The sequence below is a fragment of the Jatropha curcas genome, chromosome 1 (assembly GCF_041381405.1).
Source record: "Jatropha curcas cultivar XTBG-Jc1 chromosome 1, XTBG_Jcur_1.0, whole genome shotgun sequence".
Taxonomy (NCBI): Eukaryota; Viridiplantae; Streptophyta; class Magnoliopsida; order Malpighiales; family Euphorbiaceae; genus Jatropha; species Jatropha curcas.
Window position 1 is genome coordinate 33,811,811 of NC_143151.1, and position 25,532 is coordinate 33,837,342.

Here is a 25,532-nt window from a genome sequence, read left to right on the forward strand (position 1 = left end):
TCCATATATATATAATTCGTACACACGTCGTGAAATGTAAATAATATATCTTTTTCGATTTGAAATTTTTTATTGATTTTATTTGAATATAACATGCTTGTAATTTATATATGACCGATTGATCTGATAAAAAAGAACCATAATTAATATATCTATGCCTCAAACAGTTGTTTAAGATTACGTGGCCTTATGTCTTGAGGACTTCCATTCCACATCAGCTCTGCAAATTGCTTATTAGCCTTCTCTGTAGGATGAGCATCAAAGAACAAATATTCATTCGGATTTTCACATAATTCATAATCTTTTTTTTCTCCATTTGTCATCCCACAGCTTCCCATTCCTCTATATGGCCCTCTCCCACAACATGAAGCTTTCACTTCGCTGAAACCTTCACAATATTAATTATAAATTAATCAAAATTACTGGAGATTATATTGGAGTATCTGTAACTATAATCGTTCAGATTTTGTAACTTAACAATAGCAAGACCGGGATATGATGTACTGAAAAAGCCTGATGGCTTGGGTGTAGCTCTTACCATTAACATTAAAAAAAAAAAGGAATTTGCTGTAGAATTATTAGATACTTACCATACTTTGAGCCGTTGTTAATTCTTTCACTTAATGCCTTGTAGAAATCAAAATTTGCATATTTAAACCCATATAGCTCCCTTTGTAGCTGTTGGAGTGCGGTAGGAAATTTATGGTTGTGTAGTTTAATTAGGGTTGTAATTTGTTCATTGCAACCACCTGTTGGATTTCTTGCTCTCAAGAATGGAAGACAATCAACTGCCCCCACGCTTACAAATGCAAATTTCCTTCCTCCTTCCTTGTGAATTTCCTGAACAAGTATCAAATTAATTACATATAATTATAATTAATTAATCACTTAATAGTTTATAAATTGTTAAGTTAATTAACTAATTAGTTACTTTGATCACATCCGTCAGGTTGCCGATAACCATCTCTACAAGCTCTTCTTCTCCGCAGTTCAAGAATCGAGGGAGATTAGAAGGTTCAGTGAAAGTTGTTAGATAATCATTGGTTCCAATGCTGAATAAGAAAACTGCATTGGACAACAATGCCCTGGTCTCTTCATCACCAAATTTCTCCCTCAGCACCTGGTTCACTTTCTTGAGATAATTAACCTGAGCTTTAAGGTCTACCGTCTATATATTTAAAAAGATCAGAGAGTTGAAATCAAACTCAAAAGACAATAATATAAACTCAAGAATTTCAGTAATAAAAATTTAGTAATAAGGATAAAGAATATCATACACGGCCTTTATGAGTTTCAACTAGAGCACCGGCTCCTCCTGATGCAAAGTTTACTCCGACCACCAACAGATTATTATTGTCAGGCTGGGAGTAGTAATATGGTGGAATAAATGGTAACTTTGCGTACTCAGCTACAAGCATTATAAGTAAGTATATATCAAACACCTAAAGAGAAATGGAAAATTAAGGGTTGGGAAGAAAAATAGTAATATATACCAATGAAATCTGGAATAATTCGACCATCACAAGGTCTTCCAGTAGGAAACTTGAAGAATGTTTCTCCAAACGGATAAAAGTTCGCCTTAAACGCATTTCTGAGGTAGATATTGCTTCCAGCATCAAATAATGAATCTCCAAAAATGAACAAAGCAGAATGCTTCTCTATAGAACAGACATTACTTATGCTGGAAGTTAATATGAAAAGAAATAATTGAAGATTTGACCTTGAAATGGACATGTCTCAACTGTAAATGATCAGTTTGTTTATATTATTATCTCTTGATCTCTTCCTAATTAGTTATTATTCTCATTCATATATAGGGTTTATATATAATATTAACTTGTATTCGAGTAATAGGTAAAGAAAAAAAAAATTTATTTTTATCCATTTGTAGCAATTCTGTCCAATAAAGGGATACAATGCAAGAAGTCCACAAAAGACAATCCTTTGATTTAAGAGTACAAAATAAAAATAGTAAACATTAATAAAACTAAATCTTTTATTACTAACAATATGTGTATGGTGTGATCTTCTCCATACAAAATAAGGTTAATTAATTATGTCAACCCGATTTCCATATAAATTGCTGTAAAAATATATAGCATAAATTTATTATTTTGGTGAATTTCCATGCATGTTTGGTGTATTCAATGTAGAATGCCTTCATATACATATCATATTAATTAAAATTTATTTTTTTACATTTGGAAAAAAAAATATTTTTTTACAAGTTAAATTATTTTGATAGAATTTTATCTAGATATAACCAATTTCAAAGAAGTAGATGAATGATTTAATATTTTATTTATTTACTTTTTTATGTTTTGATTTGGATTTTTTAAGGCGTATAATTGAAAGAGATTGACTTACCTATACCGAATTTTTAATTAGGCAGGCCAGAAATATCAGAACTAGGTAAAAATGGAAAACAAAAAAAATTCAAGTTTGGCATGGCTGAAGGCTAAAAGCTTAAGTGCTTAAATCGCTATGGAGTTGCAAATTTATATCTATAATATATATGAATGCGGAATAATGAAATTTTCGATAGTGCCCTTAATAAAATGTGATTATCCTAAAATAACTTTAGCCCACTAAACATTTTTTAATCTACAACATATATAAATATAGCGGAAAAAAAAAATGAAACTTCATGTAATTGAAATAATTAACTTCGGAAAACTTTACTTTTAATAAAAATTTAAGCGATTGAACATCACAACATATATAGAAATAAATAAAAGGAAAAAATATAAAAACATTTGCAAATTTTTATTTTCTTTTGATTTTATCAACTGTTAATCGTAAAAAATAAAATTCACGAACTTTGTGTTGTAAATCATTCTCTATTCTCTATGTGTGCTTGTAACAGCCCAGCCCTTATGTAATATTATCCGCTTTGGGGCGTTACGTATCGCCGTCCCCCTCACGGTTTTGTTCTCAGACAGACTTTGCAACCCGCCCAAAAGGCCTCACACAAGTTCAAGACTGCCACCCTTTATGTATAGTACTTCCACCTTGTGCTTAGCCGATATGAGATTTGCCTAAGGTGTCACAGTGCTTGGTAAGTATTTCACTTTGATAATAAACAAATGATTTATAAATTTATTTTAGGGAGAATTACATAAATGAATTGTCTCAGCAATTAAAATAAATTAACATGTCCTTATTTAAAGTAATTTGTTTCTTATTATATGTCGAGTTCTGAAGAGTTTTATTTTTAATAATAATTATTTATGATTTATTATTTATTTTCTTTTTCGTTATTGAATTGAGTTGTAACTACTGTCACTTTAGTAAGAAGTTTGTATCTCTCTTTCAATAAATAAATGACCCTCTTGATGATTATAAACTTTTAATTTCTTGATATTTTTTTATCTTATATTCTAAATCTATTTGACTTGAAGAAACTAAATATTTCTGTTTTGTGTCACTTTTTGAAGTTTCAAGAATTCGTATATATACATATATTTATTTTTTTTTCAATGTATTAGGTAATATTGTCACTATAGTCAAAGTGATTACTATTATCATTTTGACTCTTGTTATTTTTAAATAATTCAAATCACTTTTCATTTTTTTATTCTTTTACTTTTTACTTTTTCATTATAAATATATATAGATATTAATTTAGGGCTGTGGGACAGAAGGTTGGAGATTGAGTGATGATTTTTTTTTTTTTTGACACCTATTAGGGTTTCAAGAATTTGCATGCATAAGTTAACAGCTGAAAATAGGTTTGAGGGTTTGATTGAACTTTATTTTGACACTGCTTCATTACATAAAATAAAATTAAATATATAAAATAGCATTACAAGTAGTGTTTAAGGCAAAATGTAATGTAAATTAGTCATTGTATTTATTTTAATCTAGATAAAAACTTATGTTTAAATATTATATAAATAAAAAATTAAACGAACATAAAAAATGAGTATAGTCAACGTGCAACGCACGTCATAAAAAAAGACTAATTATTTTAAAATGACAAGTATAATTGGTTGGTTTAAGTCACATAATTCAGATTCGAAGAGGTAAATTAAAACAATATTTTTTTAAAAAATGCTATTATTTTGTCTTTTTTTCGATATATGTGTTTGAATCAAAACACTGTTTGTAATTGATTTGGTGTATATGTAAGCTCATACATCGGGTTTAGATAAATCCTTCCCTTAAGTTAACTTAAAATCATTGGAGTTTGTTGTTAGTTAATTTCTTGGGCTTCAATTGGATTAAGATTGAGATGCAAACCTATAAGTTGTGGCTCAGTTAGTAACGTAAACTAAACATATAGAAGTGCTCTTGGGTTTGATCTCCAAAACAGTTCCAGTAATACGGTCTGAATACCGGTGACTTTCATAAAAAAAAAAAAATTGAGATGGGAATAATTCCTGAAACCATATATAAAAATGAAATTTATATTTCAAAATATTGTAAAAGAAATGTTTTATTCATTTTGGTATCAATTGTATTCATTTGAAGAAAACACCAAAACAATTATATTTGTAATAAAAAAAACAGCATTATTTGCTTGTACATATAAGCTATGGCAGAAATAGTTGTTTAAAATTTATAGGGCTTATGTACTGAGGGCTTCCATTCAACATCAGCTCAGCAAATTGTTTATTAGCCTTCTCTGTAGGATGAACGTCAAAGAACACATAATCATTTGGATTATTACATAATTCATACAATTGCTTTTCTCCCCTTTTCATCCCACAGCTTCCCGTTCCTCTGAAAGGCCCACTCCCACAAGATGCATCTTTCCCTTCCTTGAAACCTTCACAATTTTAATCATAAATGAACCAAAATTTTGACTTGTTTGACCACACGCTATTCGTAATTATATAGTTGTTATTTGCACTCTACTATGACATGACTCACTTCTTCAACAAAATTCCCCATTCTCATCTCTTAATCACTTTGCTTTGACATTATTAAAACCATTTTTGTGGTTAAAATCCTTAGTGGCTCCTTGCTAGGACTTGGTCTCTTAGATATGTGTTTTCTATTTGGGCATGATGTCAAATTAAATGGTGGCTGATGACCGATCATATCAGCTGCATGAAACAGGTCAACAAAACGTTCACTTTATAATTAGTTAATAATTACTTAGTTACTAATCACTACTTTTGTTGCAGAATTGACTCTTGCAACTACCCACCCTTCGAAGAAGCAAAATATAGTTCCAATTTTGGTTTAGAAAAACGCGATTATTTCTACTACAACAAAGAGAACACCACCATAGGTGTCCAAGATTACTGTCCAAAAAGCTGCTTCATATTATAAGGTGCAGTGACAGTGGGTTTTCCACTCCATAGTAGCTTGGCTAATTGGCAGTTGGCCATTTCAGTAGTATGTGCACCATCAAACCAAATATACTCACTTGGTTTAATGCATAATTCATATGATTCATTCCTATCTCCACATCCACTTCCCTTGTATGTCCCACACCCGCAACAGGCAGCTTTCCCCTCCTTGAAGCCTGAATGCAGATTTTTGCAAGATAAAAATTATCAATTAGTACATTAGAAAACCTTAAATGGCAAAATTCAATCTCGACATTGCATAGATTGTCGTCATATCCTACCATATTTTGAAGGATTCATCACTCTGTTGCCAAGTGAATTGTAGTAATCAAATATTGCATATTTGAATCCTGGTAGTTGGCTCGTTAAGTTCTTAAGAGCAGTGGATAGATAATCGTTGTGTAATCTCGCTAATGCTAATGGTTCTTCGGCACAGTCGCTTCCAAGCTCAGGATTCATTGTTTTCATTACTGGTAGGCAACCTAAAGGCCCTGCATTCTGGAATGCAATTTTTCTTGCTCCTAAGCTATACAGTTCCTGCAAAGCAAAAAGAAGAGAAAATGTAATATATATATATATATCTATATATATATATGTATAACATTTATTGTTAATGAGATGTTCTTGCTTGAAGCACCGATGTCAAGTTGCCGATGACCATTTCGACGTATGCTCTTTGGCTGGATTCAGTAGCGGTAGGGTTTGAGGAATAAAAGCTAAAGTAATCATTTCCTCCAATACTAAACAAGTAAACAGCCCTCCTCAAGACCTTTTCAGCTTCTGCATCATTTAGCTGCTGCTTTAATGACTTCTTTATATTCTTAGCTGAGCTCTTAGATGTATCTGGAAAAGAAAGGACAAATCAAATAACAAGAATTATAATGGCCTAATTTTCCCATTTTATCAATCTACTCGTTTTCCATTCCATATTTCCATTAATTAGTACTGAGAAAAAGCCAAGCAGGCCCTAGAAAATTGCAGCATCAGATCTTCTTCAATAGGCCAAATTCAGTTTTAGCAAGCAAGTGAAAATAAAATTTGACAGTAGTGGTGTCCCTTGAGCTTAATTGTGTCATGATTTATTAGCTATATATATATTCTAACTGAAACGCAGCATGAAGTTCAAGAAGTGGGTTAAATTAGAAAACAAACAGTATGCCAATTTGAATTAAAGAGAGAGAGATACATTAACGCTCAAATTAACAACAAAAGATCAATTCCACTATAATGAATTGAGATTTATTAAAACAAAAATGGGAATTTTAATAAAAAGTTAGATCTATTTACTGTTCCAGGATGAGTTCCATCAAGAACACCTGCACCTGCTGAAGCTAGGTTAGCTCCATCAGTTAATCGATGAGAAACACCTGACTCTAAATAGGGAGAGAGTATAGGCAACTTGGCGAATTGGGCTGCAAAAAACAATAATCGATCAAACAATGTGTAAATTACATTGAAACAAAGTCTAGAACTTGCTGTCAGCAATGAATTCATAGCTCCTAATCAACTAATGTCTCTTACCGATAAAGTCGGGGACTATCCGGCCATCGGAGAGCCTTCCAGTAGGGTGGTCGAAGAAGGTTTGGCCATATGGCCAAGAAGTTGCAGACATGCATTCATCAGTACTACCATTAAGGTACTGATTGTTTCCTGGGTCAAAAAGTGAGTCTCCAAAAACAAACAAGGCCTTACGTTCTGCGTCTAGCTTGGAATATTGATCATAGCAGCTACTTGGATTCTGCAAGCTCAAACATAAATTTATCACACACAATAGAAAGCTCATTACAGGCTCCATAACCTAACAGTCTTACTAGTTTTGCAACAAAGATGAAGACTTTTTCTGGTTCTTTTGCTTTCTTGGAGGATAACACAAGTACTTTTACTGTTCTTCACGTGGTAGAACAAAAAAAATTTATTTCTCTCTAATTTCGTAGTGTTTTCAAATTTCAAGTCTTCACCTTGTCCTTTAATTTAGCATATTTTATTGAATTAATGGTCATAGTCTGGGTTAGGTTAAGTTCATGGGCTTGTTTTGTGAACTATAGTTTCAACAGTCATTTACAGTTTTACACCAACCAGGTTTGACTCATTGGTATTGAAGTAGTCTTCTCAGAAAGAAAGAAAGAAAAGGGAAGATTTTTACAGACAGAAATGCTAAAACAAGAAACCCAAAGATCATATTTAACTTAATTTATTCAAATAAGTCTACATCAAGATAGAGAACTAAATTCTGTCAATAGATTACAGGTCAAAACTAAGCAAATTCAAACAATTGCTTCACATTATATGGTCCAGTAACATTTGGTGCTCCACTCCATAACAGCTGAGCTAATTGTTGGTTTGTTCTTTGAGTATGGTGGCCACCATCAAAAAGTACATATTCATTTGGGTTTTTACACAAATTATATGGCTCTGTGCCATTGCTTCCTCCTCCGCAATTTCTACCATTATACAATCCACTCCCGCAACAGGCAACTGCTCCTACTTTGAAGCCTTCATAACAAACAAATCAAAATTATGTCAGACTCATTCAGTAAAGAAAATTTAAGGGGAGATTATTAATACAAGTGAGAATTGCTATTATTAGCATACCATATTTTGTTGGATTCTTTATTCTATCAGCAAGTGAATGATAGTAATCGAAAATTGAATATTTGAATCCTGGTAATTGGTTCTGCAACTTCTGCAGGGTATTAGATAGAGCTTTGTTGTGTAGTTTTGCATGTATCAAGAAGTTCCTGACACAGCTGCCATTCAATTCTGGGTGCATTGCTTTAATTGTTGGATAGCAACCCAATGGTCCAACATTCTGAAATGCTATTTTCCTCAATCCAGTTTCATATAGTTCCTGTCAGCAGAACAGTAAACAAGAAAAAGAAAATGTTAAATGAATAGCAATTAGTTTTTGTGGATTGTCTTTTTAACTTCTACTCAAGCAATACTAAACGAGGCTGATTGCACTCCCAAAATGTTGTTTATAGCAACATTTAAATATTGCTTTTCTTGAAAAAATAATTTCAACCTGACTATCGAAAATAGATTCTTTGAGCATACTCCAATTCCGTGCAATAATTTTCATCAAATAATTGTAATTCATATTGTCAAGTTACTGACAAATAAATGTTATACCTTGAGTCCATTAGTGAGATTGCCAATGACCATATGCATGAATTCCCTTCTTTCAATTTGAGTAGCATTTGGGTAATTTGTGTTAAACCCAAAATAATCATTTCCTCCGAGGCTAATCAAGAAAACTGATCTCCTCAAAACTTTCTTAGCTTCTTCCTTACCCACTTTCTGCACCAATGAACTTACCACCTTCTTGAAATTGCTTATTTGTATTTTAAGATTCATCTGAAACATGCAAAGAACATAGCAAATAGTAAATTAAGCTATTCTGAAAACCAGAAAAACAGGTTCCTAATTATTTAACACTAACCACTCCAGTAGCAGTTCCTTCAAGAACCCCTCCTCCAGCTGAAGCAAAATTAGCTCCATTGCTAAATTTAGCATGTGGTTTCAGAAATGGTGGAAGCAGATTCATCTTTGCGAATAATGCTGCAGAAGCAAATGATTAATTCTTTATTAATATGCAGACAGACTGATAGCTACATGCATGCGTTCAAGTCTGCAAATCTTACCAATAAAATCAGGGACGATAAGGCCATCAGATAATCTTCCTGTAGAATGGTTATTGAAGTTCATTCCGTAAGGCCAAGAGGTTGATGGTGGACTTTTGCTGCCGTTTAAATACTGATTGTTGCCTGCATCAAAAAGTGAGTCCCCAAACACAAAAAACAGCTTATGGTGTTCTTGATTCTCTTTCTTCAGGTGCTCACCATAGCAACTAAGATTGACTGCACATAAGATTGTCAACAAGAGAAGGTAAAACCTTAAACTAATTGCCATGATCTTTGAATTTGTCTAGTTTTTTCTTGCTTTTTGCTCTGCGATTCCTCCCAATCTCACCATCTATATTTATAGTCACTATATGACTGAATATTGCATGTGTTGAAACCATAGCCAACGGCTTAAAATAATGCAAAATGATTTCTTAATGCTTTTTTTAATCTATAACTAGTGCCATTTTATCATCCCAAGTTTAAGGATCTTGAAATGGCTAGATTAAAGGTATTGATTTCTTAATGTCTTTTTAATCACGAGTTAATGGTTGATTTAAGGCAGCGACCAATTAAGTGCGTCGCAGTGTGAACTTACCAAACAAAAAACCAAGTTGACTGGTCGTTGAACGGCAGTTGAAATTAGTTTTATACACGTGTCTTTCTGATTTTATTTTTTTCTGGACGTTGGCCCCTCAATAATTCTAATTTTTTTAAAGGAATAACTTTAATCTTCTATTTCTTATAACGCAACCAATAAGATAAAAAATAAAAATGGATAATATATATCATCAATTCCAATTTTCCAGCTGGGTGATAAAGTAATTCTTATTATTATTATTTCATTTCATTTCATTTGACGAAGTTATTGAAAGAAAACCAGAACAGGTTTCTAATCATATAACGCGAACCACTCAATCGGAAGTTCCTTCAAGAACATTAGCTCCATCGGAACAGGTTTGTAATTAGCTCTTTCAAGAATCCTAGATGTCAGGAATATGTACGTACTTACAATATTCCCCAATTCACATGGTATGTTAGAAAATTGCACGTGCTTTGTCATGGCCCTTGACATGGTTGAATATTGTCCGCTTTGGGCCCTTCCGTACGAGGTCACCCTCACGGTTTTGTTCTTGGGGGAAATGGGAAACTTCCCAGGAGGTCACCCATCCTAGGATTTCCGTTAAGCGAGCACGCTTAACCCTGGAGTTCTTCCAACTCTCCAGCCATTTCACCACCAAAACGCGTCCTACCATTCAAGGCACCACCCCTCTTATGTATAGGACCACCCCCTCGTACTTAACTGATGTGGGATTTGCCTAAGGTGTGCTGGCCTTGCCACATACACCCCCCCCTTGGGGACTCAGCGTCCTCGCTGAGGTTTGCCCCACCACCGGCCAGAGGAACGAGGGTCGGCTCTGATACCAATTGTCAGAAGGGACCACAGCCCAGATCACAGAGTAAGATAGCAAACAAAAGCTCAGAACACAGACCAACAGATCAGACCTGATTTAGCAGAACCAAGTCCAATGTTTCTTGAATTCCTACTTCACCAAACACTCAAATGAAACCAATCCAAAACGAGAGAATTCTCAAGACACAGGGAAACAACTTTTATGAAGAACGCAGAACCTAATCTTATCATTATAGTGGTCAAAATGGGCACTCAATTTAGTAATGCATGTGGCTCGACACAACAGAGTCAGTTTGGGTGTTTGAGCCATAAATTGAGCTATGTATCTCCAATTTGGACAAAAGAGGATGGGTTGGAAAGATAAGAAGTAAATATATAACTTTTATGAAGAACATAAAACGTTATTTTGCCATTTGAGTGGTCAAAATGGACAATCATTTCGGATATACAGGGAAGACACCATAACAGAACCAGTTTTGGTATTTCACTCATAAGTTGAGCTACAAGTATTGAAATTGGACATAATATGTTTTGGAAAGCTGAGAAATAGAGCTACAACTTTCATGAAGAAGTCAGAAACAAATGGGAAGTATAAAGGGGTCAAAAAGGAGTTCCAAGCCCACGGCAGAACACATCTCACATTAAAATTCAGCAATTTCAACAAAACATACAAAGTTCCCAAAATTTATTCAAAACCCTAACCATGTAAAAACAACTTAAACAAGTGAAATTATGATTGCACTAACCTTATTAACAAGCTTGAAAAAGCTTGGAAAGCCTTACTCCTTGGCTTTCTCTTTCCCCTTTGAGGATGGTTCTCCAACCTCTTCAAAGCATGAAAAATCAACATTACAAGCAAAACTTAACAAAAGAAATAGTTGGAGCATGATTTAATGCATCAATAACATGTCTAAACCATGAATTCTACTTAACAATTCACAAAACTCAAAAACCACAACTTACTTGCTTCAATGGTAACTTCACTTCTTTTTGGTTTTAATCACCAAACTCAACTTCTACTTCTTAATTCTTAAGAATTAAGTACTAATCTATGATTTAATTAGGTAGTTTGGTGGTAAATTTGGAGGTAAGAAAATGAAGAAATGAAAGAAAGAGGAAGAAGATGGAGATGGCGTGGATAAGGAGAAGAGAAGAAAGAAATAAGTGTTGTGGTGTTTACTTTAAGTGCCAAAGTCAAATTTGACTTCCTAAAATCATGCAAATGTGTGGCTAAGATCAAGTCCTAAGTAATCTCATCCAATGGCTCTAAATATTCCTCAAATAATTCTCTTCTACTTCTTATTTAACTCCACCAATTAATTAAATTAACTCCACTAAAATAATTCCTCATTTATTTCTTAATATACCACACTAGAAATATTATGCATTCAATACATAAACTCTCCAAAAATATTCATTAAATATTTTCTACCCACCTAAATCATGCAAACATGCTCCAAAAATAGTGAATAAAATATTAACTATGCATAGTAATTTTTCCGGACTAAAATAATACCAAGTTCCGGACCGATGGTACTATTCACAGACCGGTAAATCACTATTACCGACACTAAAAAAAAATCAGTCTGTTACATGCTTAAAAACCATGGCCAACGGCTTAAATTCTTTTCCTTTTGTTTTGTTTTGTTTTTTTTTTTTTTTGTCAGGAATGCTAATGAAATGGAAAGATTAAGAGGTGTCATGATTTTTTAATTTAAGTCGAATAAATTTCAATAGTTATATTATTTAATTTTAAAATTATCAAAAATTAATTTGTAAATTTAAACCGAAAATATCACCACGATGAATATTATATTGATCCATATTTCAATCTCTTTCAAATGCTCTAAACTACAAAGTGCATAACGTGAGAAACAAATGCAGGCCTTTAATCTTTGGACTCGGTTTCTATATAGTTTATAACTAGCGCATAATTAAGCTTTTATGTTTCATTTATCTATTTTTTTTTTTTTTCAGAGGATTTAATTTAAATTTTGTTATAATACATACTTTTATCACTCAATATTCCTCACTTCAATCTCTCTCTCTTCTTTTCTTCTCTTGGCTTGATCAAATGGTTGAAAAATGTGTCTTTTTTTTTTTTTTTTTTTTTTTTTTTTTTTTTTTTTTTTTTTATCTTCACTAGGGTAGAAATATCAAATATAGGCATCTCTTGCCAATTTCAATTTTGATTGAAACAACCCTTGTATATTTTTCACATGTTGATTTGTTTGTTGCAGTGAGGAATGTGCAATAATCAATTCGGTTTTTGAAACAACCCGAATCAAATCAAATTAAAATTGAATTTAAAACGGTATGATTTGAGCATATTTGAAGTTTTCTTTTAACTATTTTAAGTTAAAAAAAAAAATCGGTTAACCACTATATGTAATCAAATTGGAGCCAAAAACTGTTCGGTTACAGCTGTTAAAAATCAAATCAGAATTGAAACCCTAAAGAACTGTACCAAACAATATGGTTCAATTTTTGGTTAGCTCCAATATATGCTTATCCCTTGGTTATGCAACACTTATGAATCATAATAACGATAAATTCTAAAACGACGATAGTCTCGTACCGAAAAGAATAAAAATATTTATTAAAAAACTAGTATATATTATTAGGGTGTTTTTGAAAAATACTTATGAGTGCCACTATTTTGTATTACTCTTTTTGTGTACCTACTATTTTTTTTAATAGTAGAAGAAAAATATTCGGAATTGGTCCCGTGGACGTAGCCCTAAACAGTTGAGGGTGAAACACGTAAATTTTTGTGTGTCCCAATTTTAATTTTTCCACTGCTTAATTATTCTCGTATTTTTATTGCCGGTATCCTAACAAGTGGTATCAGAGCTGAAGGTTTCGGTAGGTCCAGCTAATCAGATAGCGGTACCGGATCCGTGGATATATTTTGAAAATAAATATACCACGATGAAGAGAAAATTACGACGAGTCCATTGGTGTTGTCCGCTCGGAAAGACGTTGCAGAATCAACTTAGTGATGAATAGTAAAATAGTAACTCGCGGTTGATGTGAATAGTTACTATTGGCGTTACTGTTGCTGCTATGCACGTACTATTTACGTGTACAGTTACTATTCATGCATACAGTTACTATTCGAGTAAACTGTTACTATTCATGGTCACTATTCACATATACTACTGTTCACGTATATGGTTTATGTTGGTGATGATTTTCTGCGCAAGTCAAAATGGACAAGCAAAATGATCAGTCTAAATGGCGGGAATTACCATATATGGAGAAATGAGATATCTCCTTATGGTAATCAAAATGCATTTACCCGTGTTTAGTTCAACTAAACTAGAAGACAAGACTGATTAGGAATGGGCTTTCGAGCTTTCGAGCATGCGTCCAAATCTCGGTTGTAGATTTGATGATGAAGGTTTATGTAGCACCTTCAGAAATGGTCAGTGGAAGCTCACAAAAAGTTCATTTGTGGTAGCTAAAGACCGGAAAAAAATCTGCAGGTGGTGCCTTGTATCGAAAGTCTTCCCGACAAGAGGAGGTCGGGCAGCTTGTCCAGCAGAGTTGTAGCGGCAGTACAAGATGGTTGGCAGATCTAATAGATTATCGCTGGAAAGGAATATTGGACTGCAGTGAAATGGATTTTCAGGATATCCAATCACATTTGTAGGGGGAGCCGTGTCGTGGCAATCAAGATTACTGAAGCATGCAAAGAGTTGCTGTGTAACCAACAAAACGCAAGAGAGACATTAGAGAGTTTTTAGTTTTAAGAGGGTTCTTAAAACTAAGGGTTTAGAAAATAGTGAAAATTATTAGGGTGTTTTTGGGAAACACTTGTGAGTGCCACTATTTTGTATTACTCTCTTTGTGTATCTACTATTTTTTTTAATAGTGGAAGAAAAATATTCGGAGTTGGTCCCGTGGACGTAGCCCTAAACAGTTGAGGGTGAACCACGTAAATTTCTGTGTGTCCCAATTTTAATTTTTCCGCTGCTTAATTATTCTCGTATTTTTATTGCCGGTATCCTAACATATATACTACTTTTTGTTTATCTTTTTGTTTATGTTTTACGATAGCATTTAATCTATCTTTTAATTCTTTTGTTTATGTTTTACATTGTCTTTAATGTCGTTTTGTAGTAATCTCATACTGTATGGTACTTTATATTCATGAAAGAAAACAAATTTATATATGGAATCCTTTATTTTTAATTCGAATAATTAATAGTCACGTGTTATGTAGAAATCTCGATTCTTACATTAAGATAACATAAAATTTAAAAACCATATCAAGTTTATTTTAATATAGATAATTTTACCATATAAAAAAGTATGAAAGAAAATTATGATACCAAAACAAAATAAGAAATAAATAAAAACTAAATTTGAAACAATAAATAAATAAATAATGATCGAGTCAGTGATATACAAAATTGTGCCATATGTTGAAAATTATGTTATAACAACTTTGTGATTATGTTCGTGTGTGCAAAGGAAAAAATTTCCAACAACTTTATGATTTTGTGTTTACAAAAATATTTACATATTCAAATATTTTCTAATTAGCTTAGTATATGGATGGTTTCATATAACAGGTGTAAGCAAGTTTTATCCAATTTAAATATAATTTATTCTGGCATACTTTTGTCACACGTGAGCACATTATTGCAAAGGATGCAAATTAAAAATAGGAAACATTAATAAATTTCATATCAAATACAATCTAGCAAAATCTAATTAAACTCTAATAATATCTTTTATTACTAAAAATATGTATATGGTGTGATGTACTCCATACTAAGAAAAGTTAATTAATTATTGGACAAATTATTATGAAGTCTCTGGGGTTTAATCCGAATTCCTATTTCAACTCTAATGTCTAGAGATTGAATCGCTAAAGTTTTGTTTTGTTAAACTATATAATATTTTCATCCAAAAAGTGCTATTTTTATCATTAAAGGCCCTCTAATATTTGATTGTTTGGTTCTGCATATTTAATATATTATTACTATATAATCCCCTATATATATATATTAGTGAATTACTGTTTAATCCCTCATTACAACAAAAATAACATGAAGTAATATCTCACAATATAATTGTCCTAAAATCTAATTTAGGATAATTTATAACTTATATTTCACTGATTGATATGATAAAACACAGCAATATAATCTATGCCTCAAATAGTTTTTTAAAATTTATAGGGCTAATGTAATCAACGCCTCCGTTCCAAATCAACTCCCCAAATTGCTCGTTGGCCTTCTCCGTAGGATGGACGTCGAAGAACACATATTCATTCGGATTATCGCATAATTCGTAGAATCTTATCGTTCCATTATTTTTTCCACAATTTCCCAATCCTCTGTAAGGTCTGTCCTCGCAACATGCAGCTTTTCCTTCCTTGAAACCTTCACGATATTAATTATAAATCAATCAAAATTAATTTAAAAAACTGCGCTAATTAATTAAAATCTTACCATATTGTGAGGGGTTGTTAATTCTTTCGCTGAATGCCTTGTTGAAATCAAAATTTGCATATTTAAACCCATGTAGCTCACTCTGTAGATCTTGGAGAACTGTAGGAATTTTTTGATTGTGTAGTTTAAATGCAGCTGTGAGTTGTTCCAAGCAACCACCGTCTGGACTTCTTGCTCTTGCGGGTGGAGCACAATCAAATGGCCCGACGTTTACATATGCAAATTTCCTTCCTCCTTCCTTATATATTTCCTAAACAAACACCAAGTTAATTACATACAATCATAATTAATTAAGCTGTTAATGGTTAATAAAGTGTTAATTTAATTAATTGATTGATTACCTTGATAACATCTGTTATGTTGCCGATAACTATCTCTACAAGCTCTTCGTCTCTGGAGACGAAGGATTGAGGAAAAGCTGCTGCTATATAATCGTTGGTTCCAACGCTAAATGAGAAAACTGCGTTGGAAATTAATGTGTTGGTCTCTTCATCACCCAATTTCTGCCTTAGCTGCTCCTTCATTTTTTTGAAATCATTAAGCTGAGTTTTAAGGTCCATTGCCTGTATATTTGTCAAGGAAACATATTAATGAGAGTGCTCAAATCAAACTCAAGTTTAAATTTAGATATTAATTTACGAATAAATTTTAAATTACTGGTACTAAAATCGTCTTTACGGGTGTGTCTGTTTTTTTATTGTCAATGTATATTATTAATTATAAATCCAGGAAAAACTCAGCGAATATGTTCTCGAACTATCAGGTTTTCATAGCTTATATGAATAGCATAAACTCAAGAATTTTACTAATTAAGAATTATGAATAAAGATATGAAAGTCGTACGCGGCCTCGACGAGTTTCAACTAGAGCACCAGATCCTGATGATGCAAAGTTCACTCCATTCATCAACATTTGAAAATTGGTGGGCTCACAGTAGTAATACGGTGGAATGAATGGTAATTTTGCGTACTCAGCTACAACAAATATAAGTATATATCATATATTAAACAGCTAAAGAAAAATGGAAAATAAAAAAATGCGAAGAAAAATACTTATGTATACCAATAAAATCTGGAATAATTCGACCATCACAAAATCTTCCGGTTGGATACTTGAAGAATGTTTCTCCAAATGGAAAAAAGTTGGCCTTGATTCCATTTTTGAGGTAGTTGTTGCTTCCAACATCGAATATTGAATCTCCAAAGAAGAACAAGGCGGTATGATTCTCTAAAGACAATACATTATCTATGCTGCAAGTTAATACGAAAAGAAATAATTGAAGATTTGACCTTGAAATGGCCATGTCTCAGCTGTGTGATCACTCTGCTGCTCTTGTTATCTCTCCTATGGCTTAAATACAATAAAAAGATTTGGCATTTATGATATTAATTCCTATTAGAGTAGGTAAGGAGAAGAGTTTAGTTGTTTTTTTCTTTTTTTTGGAAGAGTTTAGAGTAGGTAGGTAAAGAGAGATTTATTATTATTATTATTATTATTGGAAAGTTTAATGGGTTGAAAGAATATCGTGGGCTACAAAACATGAATAATTATTTCCTTTACTCATTAAATTGGTAAGAAAAATTTTATAGTCAAGAGATTCTGAACTTGAAACTTATTACTCCTGCATAAATGTAGAATTTTTTTTTCTCCTTAAAAGTGAACTTGTTTCGAAACATTTGCAGCAAGAAACAAAAATGCAACGGAAATTCAAGTGTTAACCTAATTCAAGCGTACTTTTATCACACGTATGCCCATAATCGCTTAAGTGAAAATTTTTCTCTAAATATTTATAGCAAGAAACAAAAATGCAATAGAAACTCAAGAGTTAATCTAGTTCAAGTGTACTTTTATCACTCGTGTGCAGATGATCGCTTAAGTGAACTTGTTTTAAAACATTTGTAGCAAGAAACAAAAATGCAACAGAAAACATGGATTAACCAAATTCAAGCGTACTTTTGTTACGCGTGAGCACACGATCGCAAACCATGCAGAAGAAAAATAGTAAACATAATGAATTTCATATCTAAGTCAAAAAAAAAAAAAAATCATATCAAATACAATCTACAAAATCTGAACTTTAACAATACCTTTTATTTTATTTTTTTTTCTGAAAGCTAACAAAATCTTTTATTACTAAAAATATATGTCCAATGTGATCTACTCCACACAAAAACAAAAAGGAAACTTAATTATATGTACCCAATTTAGATAGAAACGAATCTAAAGATATACTAAAACTACTATTTTAAAATTTTTATTTTAAGGTGAATTTTCATATTTCATTTACTAAGAAAATAAATGTAGAATGCTTTATAAATAATATATATCATGTTAATTAAAATTCATTTTTTTGTATAAATCAATTCTGATAGGATTTAAGTCAAATATAACCAATTTCAAAGAAATTATAATAAATAAATTCTTTAATATAATTTATGAAATTTTATTTCTGCTAAACAAAAAAAAAAAAAGCTAATATTAGTTTCTATTTTTTTATAAAAATAATTTGAATATGTTATCAAATTTGAGTCTCTCTAATTGTAGGAGCTTCACTAATTTATAGTCCATAGTATTATTCTAACTCATTCGATCCCTAATGAATTTAAAAAAAAAAAATGATATGCTACACACTTTTTCAAGTGTAGATCATTTATAATTATCAGGGATAGCAATATGGTGGATATAGAGAGGGTCTTCTAATACTCACCCTGTGAGATTAAATATATACATATTCCATATTATCACCTCAAAAGCAAACATCCAATGGCAGTGATTCTATCTCCCAATGATCCAATAACCATCAAAAGTTTTATTTTTTTTCTATGTAATAATTATTTTAATTTTCAAATTTCTTAACCAAACCAAACAGAGCCACTATCACCATGTGCTTTTGCCTGAAATAGTTGTTTCAGGTTGTAAGGTTTTGTAACATGAGGACCTCCATCCCACATCAGCTTGGCAAATTGCTTGTTAGCCTTCTCTGAAGGATGGGCATCAAAGAACAAATATTTTTTTGGATCATCACATAATTTATACTCTTTTCTTTCTCCCCCACACTTTCCTGTTCCGCCGTAAGGTCCACTCCCACAACATGCAGCTTTCACCTCCTTAAAACCTTCGCAATATTAATTATAAACAAATGAAAATAAATTTAAAAAACAAAAATGGACCTAATTAATTACAATAATTAAATTAGAATTAGATACAGCTTACTTACCGTATTTTGATGGATTGTTAATTCTTTTTCTCAATGAGCTGTAGAAATCAAAATTTGCATATTTAAACCCATGTAGCTGACTCTGTAGCTCTTTGAGGGCTTCTGAAAGTGCTTTGTTGTGTCGTTTAACAAGAACTGTAATTTTTTCCTGGCAACCACCTGTTGAATTTTTCGCTCTCATGCTTGGAAGACAACCAATTGCTCCCAAGCTTACAAATCCAAATTTCCTTCCCCCTTTCTTATATATTTCCTGAATAAGCATTATATGATTAATCATAATTAACTAATTAATTAATCAATCTCTTAATAATTAAAATTAATGGGAAGTTAATTACTTTGATCACTTTTGTTAGGTTGCCAATAACCATCTCTACTTGATGTGGATTAGGTATTACAGGAAAAGTTGATGCGTAATCATTTGTTCCAACGCTAAATAAGAAAACGGCGCCGGATAACCATTTCTTGGTTCTTATTTTACCCAATTCCTTCCTTAGCTGCTTCTCCACTTTCTTGAAATATTTAAGCTGAGTTTTGAGATCTATCGTCTGTTTATTTATTTATCAAAGAAAATCAAATTAGTAGATTAAAATTGAACTCAAAAGATATTAGTTACGTAAAATTTATTATTAGGGATGGGAATATGACATACATCGCCTTGATGAGTTTCAACAAGAACACCAGCTCCTGATGATGCAAAATTGATTCCATCCATCAGCAGATAATTATTATTGGGGTCCAGATATGGTGGAATAAATGGTAATTTTGCGTACTCAGCTACAACAGATTATTAATTAGTGTAAGAAATTATTAGAGAATATAGGAAATTAAGAGTGGAAGAAGTTCGATACGTACCAATAAAATCTGGAATAATCCGACCATCACATGATCTTCCAGTCGGATGCCTGAAGAATGTTTCTCCATACGGAAAAAAATTCGCCTTGTATGGAGTTTCAAAGTAGTTATTGTTTCCGGCATCAAATAGTGAATCTCCAAAGATGAACAATGCGAAATGCTTCTCTAAAGAACATAGAGCTGGTCTCAGGCTGCAAATTAAGATGAAAAGGCTTCCACAGAAGACCAATAATTGAAAATTGGATCCGAAATTCGCCATGTTCAGTTCAATTATTTCACTCTGCTACTCTTATTATCTTTGGCCATTCCCCAATTAGTTATTATTCTCGTTCATGTATTTGTAGGGTTTAATTTATATCCATCTGAAGAAAGATAGCTTCTTTCTTTTAATTTGCCCTTCAACAGAATATTTACTTATCTGTATTCGAGTAATAGAAAGCAAAATTAGAAATTTTCTTTTTCTATAGAAAGGTGAACTCAGCAAGTCTATCCTGTAAAGGAAGAAAAATACAAAAACTTCATACGAAAAAAATCCAACATTGTCCCTTGAATTAAGGGTTAAAATACAAATGTTTATTGTTTTATTTAGGCATATTTTTTTCACATGTCTGCACAAGATTACAAAGGGATTCAAACTAAAAATACTAACATTATTATATTTTTCTTCCTACTAATGATTTTCCATATGTGATCTACTCCACATCATGATGTCATCTGAATTAAGTACCCTTTCGCAGGGGGTGCTTTACCCCCTCATAGTCCTATTTTACATAAATTTGGATTAGCCAGCTAATGGGCTTCGGATATTTTCCACTAGAAAAAAGAAGTCTGGAAATATCCCGTTTAGATAAAAACTACTCTATGTATACTTATTCAGCCAAATATATAATATAAGAATTTTTCGTATATAATAAATAAATATGGTGAAGACCGTTCAATAACAGCTTTTTAAGAAGCCTTTATCAAAACGCTAAACGCTATTTTTTTATAATGTTTGGTAATACAATTTTTGAATTAGCTTTTAGAGATTAATGGTTTAGGGTTTTATAAAACTTTAGATCATTTTAGCTATTAACGTTCAATGAAAAATTATTAAAATAGCTAACAACTACCATAACAATTAATTTTACTAAATAGACTGAAATAAGACTCAAAGGTTAGAATGTAGATGAATGGCTACAATTATGACTCGAGATCAATCAATCATACTTCATGATTTGTTTTATGCTGAATTTCAGTGCAGCCTTGCATTATCGATCCTACGTGCTATTGTTCTGTTCTTTTTTTTTTTTTTCCCTTGAATTGTAAACGGAAAGAGAAATGACAACAGAAAAAGAAAAAAGTTTGTCGAACCAAACTTCTCAGTCCCCACTAATTTATATAAAAGCCAAACAAATATGTTCATTCCATTTTTTTTTTCCTATCTTGTCAAAGACTTATCAGGATTCGAATTGACGAGGCACTTCCTGATGTGCTCTATAAGAAGCAAGTAGAAAGCAAAATATTACAGTTACATCATCACCATGATTGTCAGATAAAAATATTTGAACAGCAAAGAAAAATTTATATAAGCCTTAATTATATCTTGAAAACAATTAATATTTGGTTACAAACATAGCTTATTAATTTGACCTATGAGTCAACTAGTGTTTTAAGGTTGTCAGGCTCTGTAACCCTAAAATTTCCGCTCCACATTAGCTTTGCAAGTTGATAATTGAATTTCTCTGTGGGATGGCCGCCATCAAAGAACAAATATTCACTTGGATTTTTGCATAACTCAAATTCAGTACCTCCACAGTTTTCAATTCCTCTATAAGGTCCATTTCCACAGCATGCTGATTTTGCTACCTTAAAACCTTCAGAATTAATTGAACAATTAAACCACAATATAACATAATTAAATATAATTGGACGAAAATAATTAATTCACAAACTTACCATACTTTGAAGGATTGTTAATTCTATAAATTGAAGAAGTATAGGTATCGAAATATGAATATTTAAAACCTTGTAGCTGTCTTTGTAGCTTCTTGAGCACATGAGGAAGTGCATTATTGTGTAATTTAGCAAAAGTTCTAAGTTGTTCTCTAAAACCACCTCGATTGATCTGTTCTATTGCTCTCACTACTGGTAAAAATTCCAATGACCCAATGCTTAAAACCCCAAATTTTCTTCCACCATTTCTATATATTTCCTGATACACCAAATTGACTGTTAATCAATTGAAAAAGTAAATTAAAGAAAGAAAAACTTAATCAATTAATTAATTAATTAATTACTTTGATCGCAGTTGTCAGGTTGCCGATAACCATGGCTACGTACTCTTTTCTTGAATTGTCGTTAACCACAGTACTAGAGTTTGTTAATAAAGATGAAAAATAATCGTTGGTTCCGATGCTGAATAAGTAAATAGCTTTGGACAATAATGCATTTGTCTCTGAATCACCCAATTCTTGCCTCAGTTGCTTCTTCACTTTCTTGAAGTAAGTAACTTGAGTTTTAAGGTCTAAAACCTGTTTCATAATTAAAGAAATTAACGAAATACAAAAAAAAAATGTAATTTAAATATAGGTATGAACCCTAATTAAGAATTTGTATCACACTTGTCCTGGAAAAGTTTCAGATAGAGCACCAGCTCCTCCTGAAGCAAAATTCACTCCCTTTGTGTAGTGATGATTATTGGGCTCAAGATATGGTCGAATGAACGGTAACTTCAAATATTCAGCTAAAAGAAAAAAAGTTTAAGAATAAATAAATCAAATTTGTTATTATTGAGCAGAAGAAATTAAAGTGTACTTCAATTTTTTCTTACCAATAAAATCTGGGATTATTCGACCGTCGGAGTACCTTCCAGTAGGATGCTTAAAGAATGTTTCTCCATACGGCCAGAAATTTGCTTTCGCAATATCAGTTTTCAGGTAATTATTATTACCAGCATCAAATAGAGAATCACCAAAGATGAATAAGGCAACTCTCTGATGATCTTGAGATGGTAGATTATTGCTCTTCGTTGAGATAAGCAGAGTTGAACAGAAAATCAAGAAAGAAAAACCCAACTTTGAATTTGCCATCTTTAGTTGATTAAAGTTGTAACTCTTCTGTATTTATCAGTATAGAAGTGAGGCTTTACACTTCTATTTTGATTAGATTTTTGTTTTGACACGGTCCACAGGATGAATTAAACAACTTTATCCAACCGAAAGAAAAACTAGACATACGTCTGACTTTTCCGGGATGCAATTTTGCAGAAAAATAGAAAAGATGAGATAATATAAAACAACTTTTTCTTGCTATTTTCTTTGTATTTGGCATTTTTAGAGAATAATCGAGTGATAGGAAGGAAATGAGAAATTTCCCTTATCTAGAAACACGAGAAATTCTTTTCATTTGTGGTACTGACAATGTTGTGGTTTGGCTTGGTCGCGGAATGAACACAAAGTAGACGTTTTGTCGTTTTAACTTTTAATCGTCTAATGGCAGTCAATGACAGAGTTGTCTATATCTATATCTAGTGTATGGATAATCGATTTTATACACTAAACTAATCAAAAGAAGAGTTTAACAAAAGAACTTCGAGTTTATAGTTGCAAATACTTTCGTTTAAAACAAAACACTATTTATAACGTTAGTCTCGTACACCATCGCCGTGTGTAGATAAATTTACAATGGTAGTGTACATTTTATCTATGATTCAACTAGTGTTTTGAGATTGTATGGCCTTGTAAGCTTATGGCTTCCATTCCACATCAGCTTTGCAAGTTGATAATTGAATTTCTCTGTGGGATGAATGCCATCAAAGAACAAATATTCACTTGGATTTGTACATAATTCATATTCTTTATTTCCAATGCCTCCACAGGTTCCCAATCCTCTATAGGGTCCACTTCCACAACATGCTGCTTTTGCCACCTTAAAACCTGCAAAATTCACAAAAACCAAAAAAAAAAAAGGAAGTTTTCAATCAAAAAACTCTCCTCCTTGCTAGAAAATAATTTTGAGAGGCCTCATGGCTTGAGTATAGTTCTTGGTGCTCTTAAGTTTTCCTAAACAATAGTAATGAAATAAATTAATTCGATAGAACTTACCATACTTTGAAGGATTGTTAATTCTACATATCGTGAAACTGTAGGTATCGAAATATAAATATTTAAAGTCTTGTAGCCGTCTCTGTAGCTTCTTAAGCACATTAGAAAGAGCGTTATTGTGCAATTTAGCAAGAATTGTAACTTGTTCACTAAAACCACTTGAAACATTTTCTTCTATTGCTCTCACAACTGGTAAAAGCCCCAATGCTCCAATGCTTAAAACCCCAAATTTTCTTCCACCAGTCTCATATATTTCCTGATAAACCAAATTAACAGTTAAATGAACTCAAAAACCACATCAAAGAAAGGAAAATTTAAATTAAATATGAAATTAATTACTTCGATCACAGTCGTCAAGTTGCCAATAACCATAGCTACATATTTTTTTCTTGAGTGGTTAAACACGCTACTGGAGTTTATTAGTGAAGGTGATGATGCATAATCATTGCCTCCATTGTTGAATAAGTAAATAGCTCTTGCTAATAATGCCTTTGTTTCTGTATTACCCAGTTTCTGCCCTAGCTGCTTCTCCACTTTCTTGAAGTAAGTAACCTGAGTTTTAAGGTCTAGAACCTGTTTAATAATCAAGAAATTAAGAAAAATACAAAAAAAATCTGTAATTTAAATAAAAATAGTTAGCCTGATTGTGTCATACTCTTCCTTGAAAAGTTTCGACCAGAGCACCAGCTCCTCCTGATGCAAAATTCACACCATTTGTAAAGTGATGATTGTTCGGCTCAAGGTATGGTCGGATGAATGGTAATTTCAAATATTCAGCTACAAAAAAACAAAAAATGTAAACGTAAAGAAGTAAGTAAATATATCGATTTTGTTATAATTAAGAAGAACAAATAAAGTTTAAGTTTGGTACCAATAAAATCTGGAATTAATCGACCATCGGAGGCCCTCCCAGTAGGACACTTAAAGAATGTTTCTCCGTACGGCCAGAAATTTGCACGAGCAACAGCAGTTTTCAAGTAATTATTATTACCAGCATCAAATATAGAATCACCGAAGATGAATAAGGGAAAGTTCTTATGATCTTGAGATGGTAGATTATTACTCTGTGCAGAGCTGGTTGAGATCAGCAGACATGAACAGAAAATCAAGAAAGAAAAACCCAACTTTAAATTTCCCATGTTTAGTTAAAGTTGTCAACTTCTCTAGCTATTTTTATCAGTTTGAACATGGTACATATTGGATGAGTTAATCACAACCTTATCCAATTGTGAGAAAAACTGACGTTTGTCTACCCTGATGCAACTGTGTTTCAGAAATATAAGGAAAAGCTGAGGTACTATGGAACAATATTTCTTAACTTTTCTTGCTATTTTCTTCTTATTTGGCATTTTCAGGGAAAGTTCGAGTGGTAGGAAGGAAAATGAGAAATTCTTTCCATTTCTAGCAAGTTTATCCTGTACTTTTGTATGGTGTGAGTGATCTATACTCCATATCAAATTTCCTTATCTTACTAGTTTAATTTTCATTTTTGCAAGTTAAATCCATTTTTAAAGAATTTGATATTTAAATATAGTCAATTTAAAACAAAATATTTTTACACAAGAAGTACCAATCAAAA

The 25,532-nt window shown here is 32.1% G+C and overlaps 7 protein-coding genes across 10 annotated transcripts; all 7 read right to left on the reverse strand.

The window, feature by feature from the left end:
* Nucleotides 1-64: 64 nt before the first annotated feature.
* Nucleotides 65-1,795, reverse strand: LOC105631667 (GDSL esterase/lipase 1). Its single transcript, XM_089718752.1, has 5 exons — nt 1,494-1,795; nt 1,278-1,408; nt 932-1,168; nt 591-840; nt 65-388 (listed from the first exon to the last, which is right to left on the reverse strand). The coding sequence occupies exons 1-5, from the start codon at nt 1,732-1,734 to the stop codon at nt 153-155; spliced, it is 1,095 nt and encodes a 364-aa protein (XP_089574878.1). The 5' UTR covers nt 1,735-1,795; the 3' UTR covers nt 65-152.
* A 2,625-nt stretch (nt 1,796-4,420) lies between these two features.
* Nucleotides 4,421-7,242, reverse strand: LOC149499425 (GDSL esterase/lipase 4-like). 3 transcript variants are annotated; one of them, XM_089718761.1, is made up of 6 exons: nt 7,112-7,242; nt 6,822-7,038; nt 6,617-6,712; nt 5,929-6,143; nt 5,582-5,837; nt 4,421-5,476 (listed from the first exon to the last, which is right to left on the reverse strand). In XM_089718761.1, the coding sequence occupies exons 2-6, from the start codon at nt 6,910-6,912 to the stop codon at nt 5,250-5,252; spliced, it is 885 nt and encodes a 294-aa protein (XP_089574887.1). In that variant the 5' UTR covers nt 6,913-7,038; nt 7,112-7,242; the 3' UTR covers nt 4,421-5,249. The 3 variants fall into 3 exon arrangements, with proteins under 3 accessions (XP_089574887.1, XP_089574883.1, XP_089574881.1); XM_089718757.1 differs by having other exon boundaries at nt 5,938-6,143; nt 6,822-7,238; XM_089718755.1 differs by having other exon boundaries at nt 6,822-7,237.
* A 213-nt stretch (nt 7,243-7,455) lies between these two features.
* Nucleotides 7,456-9,339, reverse strand: LOC105631343 (GDSL esterase/lipase 1). The gene is made up of 5 exons (XM_012213425.4): nt 8,942-9,339; nt 8,740-8,858; nt 8,430-8,654; nt 7,893-8,148; nt 7,456-7,793 (listed from the first exon to the last, which is right to left on the reverse strand). Exons 1-5 carry the CDS (start codon nt 9,207-9,209, stop codon nt 7,555-7,557), a joined length of 1,107 nt encoding a protein of 368 aa, XP_012068815.3. The 5' UTR covers nt 9,210-9,339; the 3' UTR covers nt 7,456-7,554.
* A 6,021-nt stretch (nt 9,340-15,360) lies between these two features.
* LOC105631666 (GDSL esterase/lipase 1) lies at nt 15,361-17,825 on the reverse strand. The gene is made up of 5 exons (XM_012213841.4): nt 16,862-17,825; nt 16,643-16,773; nt 16,141-16,362; nt 15,800-16,049; nt 15,361-15,730 (listed from the first exon to the last, which is right to left on the reverse strand). The coding sequence occupies exons 1-5, from the start codon at nt 17,100-17,102 to the stop codon at nt 15,495-15,497; spliced, it is 1,080 nt and encodes a 359-aa protein (XP_012069231.1). The 5' UTR covers nt 17,103-17,825; the 3' UTR covers nt 15,361-15,494.
* A 760-nt stretch (nt 17,826-18,585) lies between these two features.
* LOC105631341 (GDSL lipase) lies at nt 18,586-20,195 on the reverse strand. Its single transcript, XM_012213423.4, has 5 exons — nt 19,869-20,195; nt 19,666-19,790; nt 19,352-19,561; nt 19,017-19,266; nt 18,586-18,914 (listed from the first exon to the last, which is right to left on the reverse strand). The coding sequence occupies exons 1-5, from the start codon at nt 20,125-20,127 to the stop codon at nt 18,652-18,654; spliced, it is 1,107 nt and encodes a 368-aa protein (XP_012068813.3). The 5' UTR covers nt 20,128-20,195; the 3' UTR covers nt 18,586-18,651.
* Nucleotides 20,196-21,411: 1,216 nt separating this feature from the next.
* On the reverse strand, nt 21,412-23,129 carry LOC149499426 (GDSL esterase/lipase 1-like). The gene is made up of 5 exons (XM_089724701.1): nt 22,681-23,129; nt 22,472-22,593; nt 22,148-22,381; nt 21,807-22,062; nt 21,412-21,724 (listed from the first exon to the last, which is right to left on the reverse strand). Exons 1-5 carry the CDS (start codon nt 22,937-22,939, stop codon nt 21,501-21,503), a joined length of 1,095 nt encoding a protein of 364 aa, XP_089580827.1. The 5' UTR covers nt 22,940-23,129; the 3' UTR covers nt 21,412-21,500.
* A 296-nt stretch (nt 23,130-23,425) lies between these two features.
* LOC105631338 (GDSL esterase/lipase 1) lies at nt 23,426-25,381 on the reverse strand. Of its 2 annotated transcripts, none has more exons than XM_020678253.3 (5): nt 24,825-25,381; nt 24,609-24,730; nt 24,293-24,505; nt 23,954-24,209; nt 23,426-23,785 (listed from the first exon to the last, which is right to left on the reverse strand). In XM_020678253.3, the coding sequence occupies exons 1-5, from the start codon at nt 25,090-25,092 to the stop codon at nt 23,553-23,555; spliced, it is 1,092 nt and encodes a 363-aa protein (XP_020533912.1). In that variant the 5' UTR covers nt 25,093-25,381; the 3' UTR covers nt 23,426-23,552. The 2 variants fall into 2 exon arrangements, with proteins under 2 accessions (XP_020533912.1, XP_012068809.1); XM_012213419.4 differs by having other exon boundaries at nt 24,293-24,526.
* Nucleotides 25,382-25,532: the final 151 nt, after the last annotated feature.